This window comes from Cynocephalus volans, chromosome 11 (genome assembly GCF_027409185.1).
Source record: "Cynocephalus volans isolate mCynVol1 chromosome 11, mCynVol1.pri, whole genome shotgun sequence".
NCBI lineage: Eukaryota > Metazoa > Chordata > Mammalia > Dermoptera > Cynocephalidae > Cynocephalus > Cynocephalus volans.
The window spans coordinates 60,854,058-60,877,580 of NC_084470.1; the positions used below are offsets into that span (position 1 = coordinate 60,854,058).

The 23,523-nt window shown below is 36.0% G+C and overlaps 1 protein-coding gene across 1 annotated transcript in view; it reads left to right on the top strand.

Annotated features, from left to right (window-relative positions):
- The window catches only part of DOCK3 (dedicator of cytokinesis 3), a 390,304-nt gene that overhangs the window by 57,746 nt on the left and 309,035 nt on the right, over positions 1 to 23,523 (top strand). Inside the window, exons 4-5 of the mRNA XM_063113398.1 lie at positions 1,029 to 1,084; positions 19,287 to 19,383. Of these exons, the coding sequence (XP_062969468.1) occupies positions 1,029 to 1,084; positions 19,287 to 19,383 (153 nt within the window). The remainder of the gene's footprint in view (positions 1 to 1,028; positions 1,085 to 19,286; positions 19,384 to 23,523) is intronic.

Consider the following 23,523-nt stretch of genomic DNA (forward strand, 5'->3'; position numbering starts at 1 on the left):
ACTGGGTACTTTGTAAGAAAATGAAATTTTAATTGCTTACAGTTTCAGAGGCTTGGAAGTCCAAAGTCCAGGGAACAGAAGTGGTGAAGGTCTTGGTGATGCAGGGTATCACATCATGAAAATGGTGGAACAGAGAGATCAGAGAGAGAGAGACAGACTCTCCTTTTCTTTTAAAGCCCTCAGAACCACGCCCCTGACCACCATTTTTAATCCCTTCTCTACTTCCCAGTCCTACAGTCCAATCACTTCTTCAAGGCTGCACCTTTCAATTACCGTAATAGGATTTCCCACCCTCTTAACAGTCACGGTGGAGGATAAGTTTCTAATACATAAACTTGGGGGGACACAATTCAAGCTTCAGTGAGTTTTGAGGGATATAATCCACTACAAACTTTTAGGCCATCGTGTTTTATTTGAAGGGAGTTTCATATATCAGGGTGAAATATTGATTAGAAAACTAAAATGTTTTTTAAAAAAGAGTACACTTTTTATTCGTTAGGAACTGAAATCATATTAAGTACCAAAGTGGAAACAATTTGGAAAGGGTAAAGGAAGGAATATTTTTAGAAGCTCCCAAACTGATTTATTCTTGTGAGTCTAAATGTTAACCAGAGTCTGTTAATTGTGTCTTTAGCTCAGAGTTGGATAATCTGTAAATTGTTGGTTAGGTGATCATACTGGTTTTGGAGATAGATGGCAAGTTCTGAACATAATACTATATCCTGAGGACAATTTGGTGGGCCATCTCCAATCAGTAGCTCTTACTTTTAAAATATAAAGTTAAAATTTTATTTTTGGAGTGCTTAAGATCACAATTTTTCATGAGGATAAACTCTGATTGCATATGGGCATGAAATCCCTACCTACTATATTTTGTGCAACTCTGCATTCTTAATCAATATGCAAAATGGTTGCTACATTAGGGGATCTACTATGTTTGCATGATGAAATATGATTGCTATTTTAGTATATGTGAGATGTTAATTACAGTTTCTCTTTTCTAATGGGAAATCTTTTCTCTTTTACAGGGGATCTTTCCTGCAAATTACATTCATTTGAAAAAGGCAATTGTCAGTAATAGGGGGTGAGTAACTGGCCTTACTAAATTTTTAAAAAATGTACATTGTTTTATTGAGACATATTGATTATACATATTTGTGGGGTACAGAGTTGAATTTCAGTGCATGTATACAATGTGTGATGATCAAATCAGGATAACTAGCATATTCATCATTATAAAACACAGTCACTTCTTTGTGATAAAGACATTCGATTTCCTTTCTTCTAGTCATTTGATAAAGTGCAGTAAATTATTGTTAATTATAGATGCCTAGCTTGACTGTACACCAATATAACTTGTTTTTCCTATATAGTTGTTTTGTGCCCATTGACCAACCTCTCACTATCCCCTCACCCACCTCTAGAAACCACAGTTCTGCTCTCTCCTTCTGAAAGTTCAACTTATTGTTTATATGTTTTTTGTTTTCTTTTAACTCCCGCTTATTAAATGAGAACATATGGTATTTCTCTTTCTGTGCCTGGATTATTTCCCTTAATGTAATTTTCTCAAAGCTCATCCATGCTGCTATGAGTGGCAGAGTTTCATTCTTTTTTATGGCTGAGTAGTATTCCATTGTGTGTAGATACTATATTTTCATTATCTAGTCATCCGTTGATGGATGTTTAGGTTGGTTACATATCTTGGCTATTGTGAATAAAGCTGTGATAAACATGGTAGTGCAGGTATCATCCCTTTGACATTATGACTTCCATTCCTTTGGATATACCCAGTAGTGGGATTGCTGGATCGTATGGTAGTTCTATCTCTTGTTGTTCAAGAAACCTCCATACTGTTTTCAGTAATGGCTGTACTAATTTACAATCCTGCCAACAGTGTGGGAGTGTTCCCCTTTCTCCACATCCTTGTCAGCATTTGTTATTCTCTGTCTTTTTGATAATAGCCATTCTAACAGGGTGAAATGATATATCAATGTAGTTTTGTTTGAATTTCTGTGATGATTAGAGATGTTGAGTGTATTTCATATGCCTGTTGGCCATTTGTATGTCTTCTTTTGAGAAATGTTTATTCAGCTCCTTTGCCCATTTTAAAATCAGATTATTTGCTTTTTAACTATTGAATTGTTTGAGTTCCTTGTATATTCTGGCTATTAGTGTCTTATCAAATGCATAGTTTGCAAATATATTCTATTCTGTAAGTGGTATTTTTGCTCTGTTGATTGATTCTTCTGCAGTGCAGAAGTTTTTTAGTTCGATAGAATCCCATTTGTCTATTTGTTCTTCTGTTGCCTGTGCCTTTAAGTCTTGTTCAAAAAAGCATTGCCCACTCCCATTTTGTGTAGCATTTGTGTTTTCTTCTGGTACTTTCATGGTTTCGGGTCTTAAATTTATGTCTTTAGTCCATTTTGAGTTGATTTTTGTGTATGGTGGGAGATAGGGGTCTAGTTTCATTCTGCATGTATATATCTTTTTTTCCAGCAATCCAGAGCAATCTATAGATTTATTGCAATGAGAATCCACTTTGCACTGAATTTGTAGATTGCTTTGGATAATATTGACATTTTCACAATGTTAATTCTTCCAATCCATGAAGGTCTTTCTATCTTTTGATGTCCTTTTAAATTTTTTCAGCAGTGTTTTGTCGTACTTCTCATGGAGATCTCTCACCTTCTTGGTTAAATTTATTCATAGGTATTTTATTTGTTTCATAGCTATCATACACGGGCTTGCTTTCTTGATTTCTTTTTCTGCTAGTTTGTTGTTGGAGTATAAAACCACTACAGTTTTTTGTTTTATCAATTTGGTGTCCTGCAACTTTACTGAATTAGTTTATCAGCACTAGGACTTTTTTGGTGGAGTCTTTTAGTTTTTCAGTATATAAGATTATGTCATCTGCAAACAGACAATTTGAGTTTATCTTTTACAATCTGTATGCCCTTTATTTTTTTCTCCTGCCTAATTGCTCTGGCTAGAAATTCCAATACTGTGATTGGTAGGAGTGGTGGAAGTGGGCGTTGTTGTCATTTTTCTAAAGGAAAAGCCTTCAACTTTTCCCCATTCAGGATGATGTTAGCTGTGGTTTTGTCATATATGGCTTTTATTGTGTTGAGATACTTTCCTTCTGTGCCTTATTTTTTGAGAGTCTTCATCATGAAGTTATGTTGAATATTATCAAATGTTTTTTCTGCATATATTGAGATAATCTTATGGTTTTTGTTCTTCATTTTGTTGATGTGATATATAACATTTATTGATTTGTGTATGTTGCATTCCTGGGATGAATCCCACTTGATCATGGTGTATAATCTTTTCGATGTGGTGTTGGATTCTGTTTGCTAGTATTTTCTTGAGAGTTTTTGCATCTAAGTTCATCAAGGACATTGGCCTGTAGTTTTCTTTTTTTGTTGTGTCTTTGATTTTTTTTTATCAGGGTGATGCTGGCTTCAAAGAATGAGGTTGGGATCATGGCCTATGTGTATGGTGGGAGATAGTTTGGTTTTTCTGGAATAGTTTGAAAATAAGTGATATTAATTCTTATTTAATTGTTTGGTAGAATTCAGCAGGGAAGCCATCTGGTCCTAGGCTCTTCTTTGTTGGGAGACTGCTGAGTATTGATTCCATCTCATTGTTTTTTCTTGGTCTATTCAGGCTTTCTGTTTCTTCTTCGTTCAGCCTTGGTAGGTTGTATGTGTCTAGAAATTTATCTATTTTCTCCCGATTTTCAAATTTGTTGGTGTATAATTATTCATAGTAGTTTCTAATGATTCCTTGTATTTCTGTGGGATCAGTTGTAATGTCTTCTTATTCACTTCTGATTTCTGGTATTTGGGATATACTCTTTTTAGTATAGGTAATCATTTGTTAATTTTGTTTATCTTCTCGAAAAACCAGCTTTTTGGGGGGGTAATCTTTTATATCATTTTTTTGAGTCTCCATTTCATTTAGTCCTGCTCTAATCTTTATTATTTCTTTACATCTACTAATTTTGGGATTGGATTTTTTTGTTTTTCTAGTTCTTTGAGGTGTAAGGTTAGGTTGTTTATTTGAAATTTTCCTATTCTTTCTATGTAAGCACTTATTACAATAGTCTTCTTTCTTTTACTGTTTTTACAGTATCCCATAGATTTTGGTATGATATGGTATTTTCTTCATTTGTTTCAAGAAATTTTTTGATTTTCTGCTTAATTTGTTCTTTGACCCTTTGGTCATTCAGGAGCATGTTGTTGTATTTCTATGTATTTATATGGTTTCCAAAGTTTTGCTCATTCTTGAATTCTAGTTTTATTCCATGTGGTCTGAAATGATAAATGATTTCAGTTTTTAAAAATTTGTTGACATTGGACTTGTGGCCTAATATGTGGTCTGTTTTGGAGAATGTTCCATGTGCTGATGAGAGAATGTATATTTTGTTGTTGTTGGATGAAATGTTTTGTATGGCTGTGAAGTTCAATTGGTCTAAAGTGTAGTTGAAATCCAATGTTTCGCTGGTGATTATTTGTCTAGATGATATGTCCAGTGCTGAGAGAGGGGTGTTGAAGTTCCCAACTATTACTGTATTAAGGTATCTCTTTTTAATTCCAGTATTATTTGCTTTATATATTTGGGTGCTCCGATGTTGTATGTATATGTATTTATAATTGTTATATCCTTTTGGTGAAGTGATCCCTTTATCATTATATAATGACTTTCTTTTTCTCTTTCAATAGTTTTTGGTTTACAGTCTTTTGATTTGATAAGTATAGCTATTCCTGCTCATTTTTAGTTTCCATTTATGTCAAGTATCTTTTTCCATTTCTTCACTATTAATTAGTGTGTGTCTTTACAGGTGAAGGGAGTTTCTTGTAGGCAGCATATGGTTGGGTTTAGTTTTTTACTCCATTCAGCTAGTTGTTAAAGTGGGGAATTTAACCCATTTACATATGTGGTTTTTATTGAAAGAAATTGTCTTACTAATTTTATTGACTTTTAAAATGGTTTTATATATCTTTTGTTCTTTTCTTTCCTTTTTACTATTTGTATTCATTGTTTGCTCTTCTTTTGTAGTAATAATATTTAGTATCTCTCTCTCATTTGTGTATCTGCTCTACTAGTCAGTTTTATTCTTTATCATGTATTCAGGATGGTGATTATTGCTCTTTGGATTCTAGATGTAGATGAGGTATTCTTTTAGGGTCAGTCTTGTGGTTGTGAATTCCTGAAGTTTCTGTTTGTCTGGTTAGGAAAAGATTTCTCCTTCAGTCCCCCTGAAGAATAGGTTTGCTGGGTATTGTATTCTTTGCTGGAAGGTTTTTTTCTTTTAGTGGTTTGAATTTATTATCCTGTTCTCTCTTGGCCTGAAATGTTTCTACTAAGAAATCTGCTGTTTGCCTGATGGGTATTCCCTTATAGGTGACTTGATGCTTTTCTCTTGCTGTTTTTAGAATTCTTTTGTTGTCTTTGACTTTTGAAAGTTTGACTACAGGGTGTCTCGGGAGGAACTTCTGGAGTTGAATCTGTTCTTTGAGCCTCTTGGATCTGGAATTCTCTATCTCTTTGAATACTTTGGAAGTTTTCGGTTATTAAATCCCTAAATAGATTTTCAATGTCTTTTTCTTTCTCTTACCCTTCCTGAACACTCATATTTTGGATATTTGTGTGCTTAAAGTTGACCGATGGATCTCATAGGCTTTTTCACTTAAAAAAGTTTTTTTTTCTTTCTTTCTTTCATTTTTTTTGATCTGGGTTATTTCAAAACATCTGTCTTCAAATTCATAAATTCTTTCTTTTGTTTGATATAGCCTATTGCTTAAGCTGTCAGTGGTATTTTTTACTTCGTTGAATGAATTCTTCAGGTCTAAGAGTTTCCCTTGGTTCTTTTTAAAGATATTTCTTGAATTCCTCTTTCAGATTCTGGATTGTTTTCTCATTTCATTGTGTTGTGTATCTGACTTTTCTTGCATCTCAGTGAATTTCCTTAAGGTTAATGTTTGATATTCCTTTTTAGACATTTTATTGATTTCCTGTTGTTTGGGGTTTGGTATGAGAGAATTATTGTTTTCCTTATGGGGTATCATTTTCTTGTTTTTTATATTTCTTGTATCCTCACATTGATGTCTGGGCATATGGTGCCACAGTTGCTTCTAATACTCTGGAGTAGCTTTTGACGGGAGATATTAACTCCTGTAAATATGTACTATAGTGACAGTTGTGTAGGGTGTTTTAAGATTGTTTTGGGTAGATGCAGCAGTGTAGTCTCTGTGTGTTTACTTTGACTGTATTCAACACTGGAGTTTTCTGTGAGTGGCCTAGGCACTAGTGCACTAGGCAGTTTCTTGGTGAAATGAGTGACACTGGGCAGGGTTGTCAGGGTCGTGGGCAAGGTCTTGAAACTCGGGAGAAGTGCTGTGGTGCCCTGTTGTGCCTCAGCTGAAGTGGGTGACCATGGGCAGGCTCACTGGTGCTCTGGCTAGAATTCTGTGACACTGTTAGATGCACTGGGGTGCTCTGAAGCTTCTTAGTTTAGATACATGACCCTGGGCAGGATTTATGGGATTAAGGTTAGGACCTTGGACTTTGAGACAATGAGACATTCACTAGCTTCTCAGCTAGAGTAGGAAACTCAGTGGAGTCACTGGGGCATTGATCTGGACCCTGTTACCCCCAAAGGAGGTGTTGGGGCACAGTGTAGCTCTGTATCTGAAGTGGGTGACACTGGGCGAGGTCACTGGGGCTATAGGTAGGATCCTGTGCCCCCAGCCTGCTCTACAGTTTAACTATTGAAGTCTGCTGCTCTTTGTGAGGTTGCTGGGTTCATAGGCAGGGCTTTGCACCTTCAAGGGGGACTCTGGGTTTCTCTGCAGCTCCACTGTTGGAGTGGACCACTCTGGGTGAGGTGGTGGCAGTTTGGGGCTGGACCATTTGCTCTCAAGAAGGATGCTTGGGCCCTCTGTACCTGCTCATCTGGAGAGGGCACTGTGGTCATGGCCTCTGTGGTTGTGGATGGAACTCTGTTCCCCCAAGAGAGATGTTGGGTCTCTCTGTAGTTTTCTGGCTCCAGAAAGTGCACACACGAACCTCCTCTGTCCTGAGGTTGGTCCTCTCACTTCACTGGACCGCCTTTTCCTGGGGCATAGGATGCTGCTTGAACTCTGGTATAGGCAACCTGGTGTGATGATGGGGCCTCAGTGGTGTGAAACTACAGGGGCTGTTGGGCCCCAGAGCAAAATGCACGTGGGTGTTGTCCCAAAGTAGACACAGTTGCAGTAGCCTGGGGGCAGCTCTCTGAACTCCCTCTGCAGATCAGTGCAGCCATGTGGTCTTCCAGGAGTGCTACACGATGGGCCTGATTCAGAAGGGCAGCACAGTTCTCCTGTGGTTTGGACTGCTGGCCTAAGATGCATGCTTGCTGACCTCTCTCCTGTGGGCAAAAATTATTCCAGGTCCTTGGTGCTACAAGTTGGGGAATGGGGTGGTGGAGGCCAGGAATTTTCTTCTGTTGTCTGTGAGGGATCCTCAGTTTCTACACTCATCAGCATCTCTGCTGCTCTTTTGATGTGTTCCAGCTATGTCCTTTTTTTATATTCATCCAAGTGTAGATGTGTATTTGAAGTATTCTCTGTCGTTGTGAGAGAAATGAGCAGCCATCTTGCTCCACCCCACCCATGTTGCCCATTTAAAAATTGTTTTACTTATTTATTTTTACTATTTATTGTTCCTTATGTTTTTTGAATATATAATCATTATTGAATATGGTTTGCAAATATTTTCTCCCATACCATTGGTTGCCCTTGCATTTTGTTTATTGTTTCTTTCCTTGATATATTCATGCATATTTGATTTTGCTTTGCTGTCTGTGCTATTGTTATTGTGTTCAAAAAATCATGCAAAGACCAATATTATGGTGCTTTCCCGTGTGTTTTTTTCTACCAGTTTTTCATTTTCAGGACTTATATTTAAGTCTTTAATCCATTTTCAGTTGGTTTTTGAGTATGTTGTAAGAAAGGGTTCAATTTTATTTTTTGCTTGTGGATATCCAGTTTTTTCAGTGTCATTTATTGACAATACTATCCTTCCCCCCTTTTATATTCTTGGTTCCTTTGTCAAAGATTGGTTAATCATATATGTGTGGATTTATTTCTGAGCTTTCTATTCTGTTTCACTGGTCTATATGTCTGTTTTTGAGCACATTGCATACTGTTTTGATCACTACAGCTTTATAATATAATTTGAAATGAGGAAGTGTGATGTTTCCATCCCTTTTTTTTCTCAATATTCCTTTGGCCATTTGTGGTTTTTTGTGATTTCAATAATTTTAGAATTTTTTAAAAAATTTCTGTGAAAATGGTCATTGGAATTTTGATAGAGATTGCATTCAATCATAGGATGTTTCAGCTTATAGACATTTTGAGAATTATTTCCTGTAATCCTTGAACACAGGGTATCTTTCCATTCGTGTCTTACTCAATTTCATTTATCATTGTTTTATACTTTTTAGTGTACAGATCTTTAACCTGCTTGGTTAAGTTTATTTTTAAGCATTTTATTCTTTTTGATGCTCTTGTAAATGTGATTGTTTTCTTTATTTCGTTTTTGGGCAGTTCATTGTTAGTGCATAGAAATGCTGCTGATTTTTGTATGTTGAGATTGTCACCTACAACTTTTCTGATTTGTTTTTTTGTAATTTTTTTTTTTTGTGTGTGGAATCTTTAAGGTTTTCTATATGTGAGATCATGTTATCTGCCAACAGTTTTACTTGCTTTCCAATTTCAATGACTTTTATTTCTTTCACTTGCCTAATTGCTCTGGTTAGGACTTCCGATAATGTGTTGGACTGAAGTAGTGAGTGGGGGCATTTTTGTCTTGTTTCTATTTTAGAGGACAAACTTTCAACTTTCTACTGTTGAATATGATGTTAGCCGTGGGCTTGTCATATATAGCCTTTATTTTGTTGAAGTACATTCTTCCTATACCTAATTTGTTTAGAATTTTTATAATGAAAGGATGTTGAATTTTGTCACATACTTTTTGTGCATTTGTTGAAATGATCATGTGATTTTTATTTTTCATTCTGTTAATGTGGTGTATCACTTTTATTGATTTGCATATGTTGAAACATTCTTGCAGCCCAGGAAAAAAATTCCATATGATTATAGTTTATGAATCTTTTAATGTGCTGTTGAATTGTTTGGTAGTATTTTGTTGGGGATTTTTGCATCTGTGTTCATCAGGGAAATTTGCCTGTAATTCTTTTCTTATAGTGTCTTTGTTTGGATTTGGTATCAGGGAAAAGCTGGGTGTGTAAAATGAGTTTGGAAGGTTCCTTTCTCTTCAGTTTTTAGGAAGAGTTTGAGAAGGATTGACATTAATTTTTCTTTAAGTGGTTGGTAGAATTCATCGGTGAATTCAACAGTCCTAGGCTTTTCTTTGATGGGAGATTTTTGATTACTTATTCATTCTCCTTTCTTGTTATTCGTTTGTTCAGATTTTGAGCTTCTTCATGATTCAGCATTGGTAGGTTTTATGTTTCTAGGAATTTATCCAGTTCTTCTAGATTTTTACAATTTTTTGGTGTATAAATGTTCACAGTAGCCTCTTATTCTCTGTTTTTCTGTGGTATTAGTTGTAATGTCTTGTCTTTACTTTCCAATTGTAATTATTTAACTCTTTCTTTTCTTGGGTAGTCTAGCTAAAAATTTGTTAATATTGTTTATTCAGAAAACTTAGTTTCATTGCCTTTTTCCTATTGTTTTTCTGTTGTTTATTTTATACATTTCTACTCTGGTCTCTGTTATTTCCATTTTCTACTAACTTTGATCTTAGTTTGTTGTTTTATTCTAGTTTCCTAAGGTGAAAAATTAGTATTTTTTTAAAGGGATTTTTTTTTTTTTTTGTCCTTCATGTAAGTATTTATTGCTGTAAACTTCACTCTTAGATTTAGTTTTGCTGTAGCCTGTAAGTTTTGGTACATTGTGTTTCCATTTTTGTTGGTCCTAAGATAAATTTTGATTTTTTGATTTCTTCTTTGACTCATTGGTTGTTTAGGAGTTTGTTCTTTAATTTCCACACATTTGTGATTTTTTTTAGTTTTCATCCTGTTAGTGAATGATACTTTCATACCGTTGTTGTTGGAAAAAATGCTTGATATGATTTCAATCTTTTTAATTTGTAAAGAGTTTTTCTTTTTTTTTTGGGGGACCTAACATATGATGTATTCTGGAGAATGTTTCATCTGCTCTTGAGAAGAATGTGTATTCTGTTGCTGTTATTGAATGTTCTATATATGTCTGTTAGGTTAATTTATTCTGTGTAGTTCAAGTCCAATATTTTCTTATTGATTTTTCTGTCTAGATGTTCTATCTATTCTTCAGAATGTTTCATCAGCTCTTGGGAAGAATATGTATTCTGCTGCTGTTATTGAATATTCTATAAATGTCTGTCAGGTTAATTTATTCTAATGTGTAGTTCAAGTCCAATGTTTTCTTATTGATTTTTCTGTTTTAGATGATCTGTCCATTCTGGAGAATGGTTCATCTGCTCTTGAGAAGTATGCATATTCTGCTGCTGTTACTGAATGTTCTATATATGTCTGTTAGGTTACCTTATTTTAACATGTTAGTTCAAGTCCAGTGTTTTCTTATTGATAGATGATTTATCCATTATCAAAAGTGAGGTCCTGAAGTCCCTTACTATTATTGTATTGCTATTGCTGTCTTCAGATTGGTTAGTATTTGCTTTATAAATATATATACTCCAATCTTGTTTGCATGTATATTTACACTAGTTTTATCCTCTTGATTAATTGATTCTTTTTTATTATATAATGTCTTTAGCCTTTTCTTACAGTTTTTGACTTATAGTCTATTTTGTCTGATATAGTATGGCTTCTCCTGATTTCCTTTGTTTTCCAATTGCATGGAATAGCTTTTTTCATTCATTTACTTTCTTTGTGTGTCCTTAAGGCTGAACTGAGTCTTTTGTAGGCACCATGTAGTTTGGACTTGTGTTTTTTATCCATTCATCTACTCAGTCTTTTTTGATCAGAGAATTAATTTATTTACATTTAAAGTAATTATTGATAGGTAAGGACCTACTATTGACTTTTTAATTGTTTCCTTGCTGTTTTGTAGTACCTTGTGTTTTTCTCCCTTTCTTATTGTCTTCTGTTGTGATTTGATGATTTTCTCTAGTGGTATGCTTTGATTTCTCTTTATCTCTTTTGTATCTGCTAGAGGTTCTTCCTTTGAGGTTACCATTGGGCTTGAGTAAAACTTCTTATAATTATATCAGTTTATTTTTAGGTGATAACAACTTAACTTCAGTCGATACAAAAACTCTACACTTATTTGCCCCACCCACATTTTATGTTTTTGATGTCACAATTTACATCTTTTTAATTGTGTATCCATTAACAAATTATTGTAACTATAATTATTTTAAAAGTTTTTTATTTTAACCTTTATGTTAGTGTTATAAATGATTTACACACCATCTTACAGTATTAGAGTCTTCTGAATTTGACCATATATTTACCTTTGTCAGTGAGTTGTATACTGTCATGTGTTTTATTGTTAGTAATTAAAATCCTTTCATTTTAGCTGAAAGAAATCCCTTTAACATTTCTTATAAGGCAGGTTTAGTAGAAATAAACTCTGTCAGCTTTGGTTTATCTGGGAAAGTCTTTATTTCTCCTTCATTTTTGAAGGACAGCTTTGCTTGGTAAAGTATTCTTGGTTGGCAGTTTGTTTGTTTTTTTCCCCCCTATTAGCACTTTAAATATATTATTCCACTCTCTTGGCCTGCAAGGTTTTTGGTGAAACATTTACAGATAGCTTTATGGGTGTTCCCTTGTATATGATGAACCTCTTTTCTCTTTCTCCTTTCAAAATTTTCTTTTTGATTTTGACTTTTGACAGTCTGTTTATAATATGTACTGGTTTGAAGTATCCTTTCTGTTGTACCTGATTTGGTAACTTTCACCTTCATGTACGTGGATGTTCATATTACTCTACAAATTTGGGGAGTTCTCACTCATTGTGAAAACAACCTCTGCCTTCTTTATTCTCTATTCTCTTTACTAAACCTGTATAATGAAAAAGTTAGGTCTTTTTATAGTGGTCATAACACTTATACAGTTTTTTTTCATTCTTTTTTATTATTTTTTCATTTTTTTCCCCTCCGACTGGATATTTTTAAATGACCTGTCTTTGAGTGCCCCTGTCTTTCTTCTGCTTGATCAAGTGTGCTGTTGATGTTCTGTGCATTTTTCATTTCAGTTATTGAATTCTTCACCTCCAAGGTTTCTGTTTGTTTCTTTTTTTTTATGATTTCTCTGTCTTTATTGAACTTCTTTTGTTTATGTATTGTGTTTATTTTTGTTTATTTTTTTATTGAATCATAATTGATTATACATATTTTAGGAGTTCAGTGTTGACATATGTTGATCAAATCAATATTACTAGTATATATATATATTGTTACAAATTGCACTTATTCTTTGTGCCTCTTGTCCAATTTCTCCCTATCCTCCTGTCTCCCCCCTCCCACCACTGATAACCCTAGATTTCTTCTTTCCCTCTGAAAGAATAATTGTTACTCTGTTGATTTGTTGCCTAGATGATATGTCCAATGCTGAGAGGTGTTTTCAGGTCCCATTTAGAGTTATTATTTATAGGGACTTGTTACTGCCATTTTGCTAATTTTTTTCTGGGTGTTTTGTTGATCCTTTTTTTCTTTTTTCTGATCTTACTGTCTTTGTAACTAAGACAGTAAGTTTTAGTAAGTTTTCTCTTGTAGTATATTTTGATTTCTTGCTATTTATTTTTTATATGTCTCTTAAAAGTTTTGGTGTTATGGTTACCACGAGGCTTACAAAAATCATGTTACATTTATAACAGATTATTTTAGACTAATAACAACTTTGATATCTGTATTAGTCCTTTTATGTTGCTTATAGCAAAATACTTGGAACTCGGTGATTTATAAAAAAGCAGAATTTATTGCTTACAGTTTCCGTGGCTGGAAAATCCAAAGTCCATCTGGCGGTAGTGACAATGACCCAGGAGTCTCACATTGTAAGATGGTAGAAGCAGAGAGAGAAAGCAAGAGGCAGACTCTCCTTTTCTTTAAAAAAAAAATTTTTTTTTTATTGAATCATAGTCAGTCATACATATTTTTGGGATTCATTGTTGACATATGTTGATCAAATCAATATTACTAGTATATATATTGTTACAAATTGTACTTATTCTTTATACCCCTTGTCCAATCTCTCCCTATCCCCCTTTCTCTCCCGCTTCCCACCACCGATAACCCTAGATTTCTTCTTTCTCTCTGAAAGAGTAATGGTTACTCTGTTGATTTGTTGCCTAGATCATCTGTCCAATGCTGTGAGGTGTGTTCAGGTCCCCCAGTATTATCATAGAATAGATGCTTCTTCTGTCACTCTGGAATGGGTATTGTGGAGAGAGAGATCTTGTTCTTTTCTTTGGTCTCTGCTGGTGACTCTCCTTGTGTCAGTGTACTGCAGTGGCTGATGGACCATCTGCATGGTGGTTGTGATGTTTAGCCACATTCACGGCAGCTGTGGTTACTGTGGTGGGCCACCCACATGGATGTGATGTTTTTGGCATGCTCCTTGGTGCTGGTGTTGTGCCTGGTTGTGGGGTGGGTATGGTCCCTGGCTCAATGCCCGGGTCCCTCGGCAGGCCCCGAGGCACTGGCAGTGTGCCTGGTTGTGGGCAGGGGGCAGGTCTTCTTCTTTTAAATGCTCAGAACCATCTCTGACCACCATTTTTAATCCATTCACTACTGCACAATCCTACTATCCAATCACCTTTTCAAGGCTTCACCTTTCAATTACCGTAATAGGATTCCCCACCCTCTTGACAGTCACAGTGGGGGCTAAGTTTCTAATGCATAAAATTTGGGGTACATAATTCAAGCTTCATTGAGTTTTTCGGGGACATAATTCAGTCCACTACGTTTTTCCCTTGACCCTCCCAAACATATATTTTCACATATAGATACATTGATTTCATCCCCAAAGTCTTAACTTGTTTGGACTCAAATGTCCAAAGTTCAAAGTCCCATCTGTGAAATTCAAAACAAGTTATCTACTTCCAAGGTACAATGGTGGGACAAAGATAGGGTACATATTCCCATTCCAAAAGGGAGAAATAGGCCAAAATAAAGGTGTAACAGGTCCTAAACAAGTCCAGAACCCAGCAGAGCAGGCATTAAATCTCCAAGCTGGCCAATAAGGTACCTTGATTCCATGTTTGACCTCCTCTGCACACTGGTGTAGAGGGTCGGTCCCCAATTCTTTGGGCACCTCTGCTCCTCTGGGTTTCCTGGTGTTATGCCACACTTCAGCTCTCCCAGGCTGGTGTTCCACTCTGCTAGCTCCACAGGTCTGGTGTCTCCATGGCGGTCCTGCTCTCACAGTTGCACTAGGCATTGTGCTGTTTGAGTTTCTCTGCTGCTACTCTGACCCTACATTTCTGCTTGGCATTGCTCTAGCCAAGGCTGTCTGTGGTGACTCTTCCCCGGTGACAGATCTCTTCCTGAGCCCCCAGACTTTTCCAATATTGAAGAAAAAACCAGAAAACTAAAGCCAATGCTGCGCTTTGGTGTCACTGCCCCTCTTCACATTTTGTTGTTTCACATTATATTTTTTAATATTGCCTGTTATATGGTTGTTACATTTGTTGTTGCCTTGTTAGATGTATACTTTATTCTTCTTACTAAGGATGTAAGTGGTTTGTGCAGCACCTTCATGACATTGGAGTATTCTGAGTTTATCTGTTAACTTACTTTACTAACGTGTTATGTATCTTTAAGTGTTTTCTTGCTGCTCCTTAGCATTATCTTCTTTCAGATTGAAGAACTCCCTTTAGCATTTTTTGTAAGGCAGGGCTAGTATTGATGAATTCCCATAGCTTTTGTCTGTCTGGGAAATACTTTATTTCTCCTTCATATTTGACAGTTAATTTTGCTGGATACAAAATTCTTGAATGAGTCTTTTTCCTTCAGCACTCTGAATATATCATCCCATTCTCTCTGGCCTGTAGAGTTTATACTGAGAAGTCCACCAAGAGACATATTGGGGCTCCATTGAATGTTATATGTTTAGTTTTCTTGCTGCTTTCAGTATTCTTTCTTTGTCTTTGGTTTTTGATATTTTTATTATGATGTGCCTTGGGGTATTGGATTGAGTTTGATTGGCTACCTCTGAGCTTCTTGTACATGGATGCTATCACCTTTTTCCATGCTTGGGAAATTTTTAGCCATTATTTTCTTGAATATGCTTTCTATGCCTCTTCCTTTTTCTCTCCTTTAGGTATATCAGTTATGTGGATGTTATTTTGCTTGAGGGACTCCCATATTTGCTGTGTTTCTGCTTTTTTTTTTCTTCTCTTTTTGTTCCTTTGATTGAATAATTTTACATGTTTTATCTTTGAGCTCACTGATTCTTTCTTCTGGTTAAATGTTCTGTTGGGAGTTTTCAATAAAGTCTTCCAGTTCAGATAATGTATTCTTTATTTCTAGAATGCCTATTTGGTTTTTAAAAATTGATTCAATTCCTTTGTCAAGTTTCTTGTTCTGCTCCTGGATTGTTTTCCAGATAGCATTTAATTTCCTGTCTGTATTTTCTTGTTACTCCCTGAACATCCTTCAGAGGACTATTCTTACTTGTCTGTCAGACATTTCATATATTTGCTGTTTCTTTGGGTCCTTTGCTGGTGCTTTGTTTCCTTTGATGGTGTCGCATTTCTCTGCTTTTTCTCTATTTTGTGTCTTTATGTTGATGCCTGGGAATTTGAGTAGCGTTCTAATTCTTGTAGGTTTTATAGGTGGTCTTTGGTGGTGGTAAACCTTGACTGGCTAGTCAGAGCTTTGTCTCTGGCCTGTGGTTTTTTTTCTCCCAGTTCTGGCCCGATGCAGAACTGTTGGATTATTAACTACCAGCAGCAATTAAACTCTGCACTGGAACTAATTTTTTGTCCTTAGGTTAATTCCAAAATTGGGGAACACCCTGTGGGGACTAGCACTTGAGCCCTGTGGTTGAGCTACAGTGATGTTTTGCTGCTGAATCTCTGAGGAAGGCTTTTTGTGTAGTTCAGATTTTAATTGTTGGCCTTTTAATCACTTCCTGGTCTTGTGAGGTCAGATACACCTGGGATTTGTGGAAATTCTGACCCAGGACTGAGTTTTTTCAGCAAAGTGTGCCCCTTTTAGTTCTGTCACCCTGACCAGTCTCCACTGAGTGGACCTATTCTGATCAGAAGGCAGATTGGCTGCCCTTGCTGCACTCCAATGTTCTTCTGGAGAGGCAACCATCCATCCCACAAAAAAAATTTTTTCCATATGACAGGCCATGTGCAGTTGAGTCACGGTGACTCACCAGCCTCTGGGTGGCTCTTTTCTTTGGTTGGTTGCAGCCCCTCACTCCTATGTGGGTCCACAGGAACCCTGTCAGTTGTCTCACTGGCCTGGAGGCTGGTATGGTGCCCTCCAAGACCCTCTCTTTCCTGCACACTCCAAGCAACTTCATGCAAAGGGAGCAGCTTCAGCTTTTTGCTGGTTCCTACTCTGTGTGCTGCAACTTCTCTGCGTACATCATCATGCCGTCCCTAAAGCCCCTAGGACTTCAATTTGTCAGAGTGGTCCCTTCTCTCTCTCTTGCATGGCTTCTCTCACCTTCATGAACTTCATAGGTCTCTCCTCCTCTTCCCACAAGCTCCAGTGGTCCCTGGTTGGTAATAGTTGTAAATTGATTGGTTATGGGAGAGAGTGACACTGGGGGATTGTCTATTCAGCTGTCTTGATGAGGAAGCCACCTCTGGCATTCTTAACTGGCTGGTTTCAGGAGAGAAATGGCTTCACCAGACACCCTAGCTAGGGATTCTGAGGCTCTCTCAGATCTTTTGTATGGATGTATCCACTCTACATTTTTTGTTCCCTCTTTGGGGTGGCGAGTGAATTCTTAAAATTGTATGCTTTCTCTAGATCCTGAAAAGCCAGCTGGTTCCTGAGAACCTCCTATTTAACTAGGTTAGAACCCTGAAATGCTCACGTTTGTGTCTTTTTCCCAATTCCTCAGAGTCAAACTGGCTGTCTGTGGAAAACACTTGTATTTGCAGTCTGTGGTGTAGTGGTCAGGGAGCTGGCATGGGGAAGATGGGTACCACTTGTAGAGCATTTGGGGTGCAAGTGGGTCAGTTTTGGAGGGATCCACAGGTTATGCATCCCAAGAAACTCATGGGTGGGCTTTCTGATGGAGTCTGTGTAGTGATCAGTAGAGTTTGTGTCCTCTCTTCCCTGCTCTCAACTTTCCCCGAACACTCATCCATGTTGATCCACCTTAGTATTACGGGTGGGGTGAGAAAGAAATATGTCTCTTGGGCAGTGTCTCGCATGATTGGTAGATCCTGGTGCTTACTCATCGTGCTTTTGCTTTCTATTGTGTGAGAAATTGTGAGCTGAGGGAGTTTCTCTTTGTACTGATCTGTGTCACTTTGGGGGAGTGCTGATGCTGGTAAAGTATAACTTTCTCTTGCCTTCTTTAATGTGTCTATTCTGGATTTTTTGCTTTTTGGTTGTGCCGAAATATCTTTGCTGAATTTTCAGACTTCAACAGAGTTACTCTTGTCCAGGGGTTGTCAAAATTGATGCTTCTTTGGGCAGATGACAGTAAAACGCACCTATTCTGCCATCTTGCTGATGTCACTTCTTTCAAATGTTACTCTTAACAAGCCCTTGACAAAAGCTTTTATTTTAATTAGCTTATAAATTTGATGGATATGGATAGTGCTGTGGCATTATTTTAAGGTGAGTTTTTCTTTTCTTCTTTTTTTAATCTGCTGGACTAAGTCACACTAAGTAAAACAGAGTAAAACCATAAAATGTAATCAGATAACTTATGTATTTGTTGGTGCTCAGTATTAATGCACTGAATTGTCTTTGAACACAGTGGTGCTTTGTCAACTATCTCCCTGTAGAAAGAAATGATACTTAATGCTAATTTTGAGGAATACATTTTCCTGTAGTTTTTCCAGGTGGATGATTCTCTTTTGGTAGCAAATCAGAATATGGTTTCCAGTCACCTCATTATTAGTATAAAAAATCTTTAGTTCCAGAAAATATTTTATTACCCCTCAAAATTGGTATATACATGAAAATATTAAGTTATGCACCTGCTTTCAAAAACCTTTCAGTAATTTTTCATTCGTGTTACTTGTGTTAAGATCTAGAATCTTTAATATCTCTTGAAAAGGCCCTGTGAGAGCTGACCCCAGCCATACCAGCCCGACCCCCTTTTTAAAAATCTCAAATATGTGAAATTATTTTCCAACTCAGTGACTTCTTTGATACTTTTTTCCTTTGCAGGTGACATCATACCTGGTCCTCTCCCTTCCCTCTTTTTTATGTCATGTCTTTTTGTGTGTTTTGGGCTTTGCCACTTTTTCAAAGAAGAGTTTACTGATCTTCTCATTTTAGGTTGTGTCCCCTGCTAAAATCTCATTGTAGCTTTTCATTTTCTTATTAGATTTATTACTGTTTACATCTGTTTGTTTTAATTATTTGTCTGTCTGATTCCCTATCCAGACCAAGAACTCTCTGAAGATAGGAATACTGTCCATTTTTGTTTACTGATCAATCCTTGACAGTTAGTGCAAGGACTGGCATTATAGTGGATGCCACTTAAGAGGTAGTCTGAGAGAATCCAAGCACATTTCTGTTCCCAAGCTTAGAATTTTTCTACCAGAACTAGAATTCTTCTACTGACACTTGTTTCTAAGAAAATGCAATACAGACATACAGGAGTGCTTATAAAACTTTTCAAAACCCATTGTTTGGGTTCTCTTTACTTCCCCTGCCTGCCCCCCCTTTTCTTTCCAGATCTTTTTACCAAAAGTGTGAGTTAATATGCATTACAGAAAAGTGTTAGAAGACATCAACAACTTCTAAAATTAATCTAAGCAAGACTTGGGCAGTGTTATAGTTTTTCTTTGAAGAAAAAGCTTAAAAGCTGTCCCCAAAAAGAGTGTGTCTTAAAGAGTATTTTTAAACGTAAAATTAGGGATTACGTAGTAAAACCCAAATGTTTTTACAATAATTTAACTTAATTACACTCTTGCAGTATATCACTGAAAAGATCTTGATAAATTAGAAGTAATTTTTATATTTGCATGTGTAAAATTTGAGTTAAACACATGAAAAAAGCAGCAGACTGTATTCTGAGATTTTATCAAAGATAATGTGGCTGTATGTTGTGGCTCTGGTTCTAGGCAGTATGAAACTGTGGTTCCACTTGAAGATTCTATTGTGACTGAGGTTACAGCAACTCTACAAGAATGGGCCAGTTTATGGAAACAACTGTATGTGGTAAGTATTTGATTACTAGTTTACTGGATCATTAGAGTTCCATTGTACAATGTAAAAAAAAATTTATCTAGCTTGTGTCAGTTCTGCAGTTTTGGATTTCTGAATATTTATAGTTTTTCAAATGTATGTTTCTAATATTAACTGAAACACAGTAGACTGAGTTTTCTTAATGTAAAAAAACCCGTATTATTTATATTCCTATAGTTCCTCTACCTTTCTCCAGTCATTAGAATGTAAGTTTTATAACTCCAGGGATCTTAGCCATCTTACTCATTGCTGTGTCCCCACATAATTTCATAAAGCAGGTGTTTACTGAATGAATGAACAAACTTGAGTGTTACTTAATTTTTATCTTTGTAAACCCAGTGGTAAGTAAAGGCAAAGAAATTGTATTAACTGTTTCTTACAGCTACTAAGCTTAAAGCATATGTGATATATGACACTTTACTAGGCCAATAGTTAAATAGAAAATGTAATAAAAACCTGATAAAGAAAAAAGAGTAATAAAATCCTAGGAAACTTAAAAGTAGAGGATGATAGGATGTAAAAATCATTATGATATCTACACTAAAAATAAGTGACAGGGTTTGGGTTTTAGACAAGATGGAATAAACACATTCATCTTCTCGTACTAATCAAAATAGAAACTATTGGACAGAACACATATGTCACCTACCAGTCACTCTGAAAGTTTGGGAAAGGAGAGGGAACTGGCTAGGGACCTTGGCACTCAAGGACCGAGTGAGTTCCCTGTTGTTTTTCTTTTCCTTGTATCCAGACCTGGTCTCTAAAGAACCTCACAATATGGAAATGTTAGTGAGGGGAAACAAATCAAAAATAGCATCAAGGAAAGCCTGCTCTTTGTAGCCAAAGTATGGCCCAACAAGATAGAAACCTTTTAACCACACTTTTATGTTCTATAGGAGAATACCACAATAAAAGCCGTACCCCTCTCCTACCCTGGCAGGTACTTCAGCAGCAGAATTCATGATCAGAGCTCTGTTTTATTCATACACCCCTTTCTTTACCCGCAGTAACAAGGAGATATGTCTCTCTTTTGTGCAGCCTGTGAGAAGAACTCTAACTTCTACCCCCCACCCTATAATAATGAGGCAGTGCCCCTTTCACTGGAGCCTATAGACAGCACTTTGACTTCCACACGTCAACAGTTGTAATGAGGCACCTCTCCTCAACAGAGCCTGTGGTTGGGACTCTGGCCTTCATTTACACCCTTTCTCTGAAGTAAGGAAGAGGCAACCCTCTGAGGAGGAACCTGTGTTTGGAACTCTTGACTTCTACTCTTCTTGTAGTAATGAGGTGCTCTTCTTCCTGGATGAGCCTATAGGCAGGACTCTGATTTCCACCCTACCTCACCCCCTGCATTGATGAGGCAGTACCTTCCTTTAGCAGACCCTGTGGGACAGTACTTATTTTCCATCCTCATCCTCCTGAAATGAGGCAGTGCTTCTCCCTAACCAAACCCATGCTGAAGAGCCAGTGGGGTGGAATTCTGTCATCTAGGTAATACAAAAATGGGGGAAACCAGAAAGGCATTGCAGAGACTTTATAAACTAAATTGACATTTGAACTACAGGCAATAAAAGTGAGCCTGGGATTGCATTTTGAATCTTAACAGGTTGACCACCTACTAAAATAGGTCATTTAAATATGAATCAGAGTGTCATAGTATAATTAAAATGTGTAGGTTACACCTAAAATTCCTTGTCATGTGAAAAATTAGGAAAATCTCAACTCCAATGAGAAAAGACAATCAACAGATGCCAACACTGACATAACACAGATGTTGGAATGGATTTTAAAGGATCTTCTGTTAAAATGCTTTAATAAGTAATTACATCTCTGAAACAAATGAAAACAGAAAACCGCAGAGAATTAGAAAATATAAAGAACCAAATGAAAATTTTAGAACTGAGAATAATCAAAAATTTTAAAGTTATTATATAGGCTCAGTAACATAATGGAAATGGCAGAGAAATGAATTAGTCAACTTGAAGATAGATCAGTAGAAATTCTTCAGTCTGAATAAATGGAGAGAAAATAAATTTAAAAAGTGAATTTAGCTTCAGAGTCCTGTGGGACAATAATGTAAGATCTTACATTGTGGTCTCAGGGTACTGGATGGAGAAGATGGAATGTGGAGCTAAAAAGAAGTATTTTAAGAAATGATGGCCAAAACCATCCTAATTTGGATGCTGATTTTGGATGCTAACATCCTAATTTTGGAACTAAAAAAAAGTGTTTTAAGAAATAATGGCCAAAAACATCCAAGTCTAGTGATTCAAGAATGTGAGTGAACTCCAAACAGGATAAACTCAAAGAAATTCATTCCCAGACACATCATAGTCCAACTTCTGAAACTTAAAGCCAAAGGAAAAATCTTCAAAGCAGACTAGAATGCATTGACACATTCATTACCTGTGGGGAAATAGCAATTTGAATGACAGCAGGTTTTTCATCAGAAACTATAGAAGACAAAAAATGTTGGGACACATTTAACTATTGAAAGAAAATAAACCTGAGTACCCCAGAATTGTGTATCCAGAAAAAATATGCTTTAGAAATGATGGAGAAATTAACACACTGTTAGATGAAGGAAACCTAAGAAAACTTGTTGCCAGCAAATTGATCCTAAAAGAATTACTGTGAAGGAAGTTCTTCAGAAAGAAAGGAAGTGATAACAGAAGGACACTTGAAACAATAGGAATTAAGAAAACAATGAAAAAGGTAGATTAATTCTTCTCTTATTTTTAAAAATTGTCTTTTATGACACAAGCAAAAATTAGAACATTATGTGGCTCTCAATGTATGTTAGAGGTAATGTTTAAGAGAACTGTATTATGAAGTGGGGAGGGAAAGGGACATAAATTGTGGTAGGGTATCTACATTTTACTCTAAGTGTTACAGTATTGATACTGAGACTGTGATGAACTATGTATATATGTTGTAATCTCTAGTGTAATCATTAAAAATATTATATAAAGTGATATAATAAAAATTAAATCAAAATGGAATAATGAAAATGTTCAAGCAATCTATAGGAAAATAGGAAAGGGGAGGCAGAGAGAGTTAAAATAAAGGGAACAAATAGAATGTAAATATTAAAATGGAAGACTTAAATCCTAACACATGAATAATTACGAGATAGAGATTAGCAGAATCAATCAGTAAAAAAGACCAAACTATATGCTGTCTTTATGAAACTCACTTCAAATATGATATAGAGAGGCTAAAGGTTAAAGATAGAAAAATACATACTATGCAAACACTAGTTAAAGAAAACTGAAATGTTTATATTAATAACAGATTATTATATTACAGACATGAATTATTTATTAAACATAAATAAAAAATATTAATTATATTATGCTAATATAAGAAAAATTTGACATCACAGCAAAGAAGACTATCAGGGACAAAGGACATAACAAAATGATAAAAGGATCAGCTCACCAAGAAGACAGCAATCTTAACTATGTATGCAAGACTGAGCAGAAAAATAAATAAAGCAAAACCTGAAAGAACTGAATGGAAAAAGACAGAAACACACTATTATACTTGGGGATTAATAAACCATTCTCTTAGTAATTGATATAATCATTAGGCAGAAGTCATCAAGGCTAGGAAAGAACTGAACAGTGCCATCAACTGCAGGATCTAATTGAAATTTATAGAACATGACACTCAATAAAATCAGAATACAGATTTTTTTCAAGCAAACATAGCACGTTCACAAAGATAGACAATATCGTGGGTCATAGAGCAAATTTTAACAAATTTCTGGTACTCTAATATAAAGGACATTTTGATCATAGTGGAACTAGAAATCAGTAACAGAAAGACAACAAGAAAATCTCAAAATACTTAGAAATTAACACTACGAAATGACTGTGGGTCAAAGAGGAAGTCTCGAGAAATAAAAAATATATTGAAGTGAATGTCAATGAAAATATAACACATCAAAATCTGTAGGATGCTGCTAAAGCAGAGTCAAAAGGGAAAGTTATAGCATTAAGTCTTTATAACAGAAAAAAAGCAAGATCTTAGATCAATAATTTCAGCTCTTGCTCTACTTCAAGAAACAAATAAACAAAAAAGAAACCCAAAGCAAGCAGGATGAAG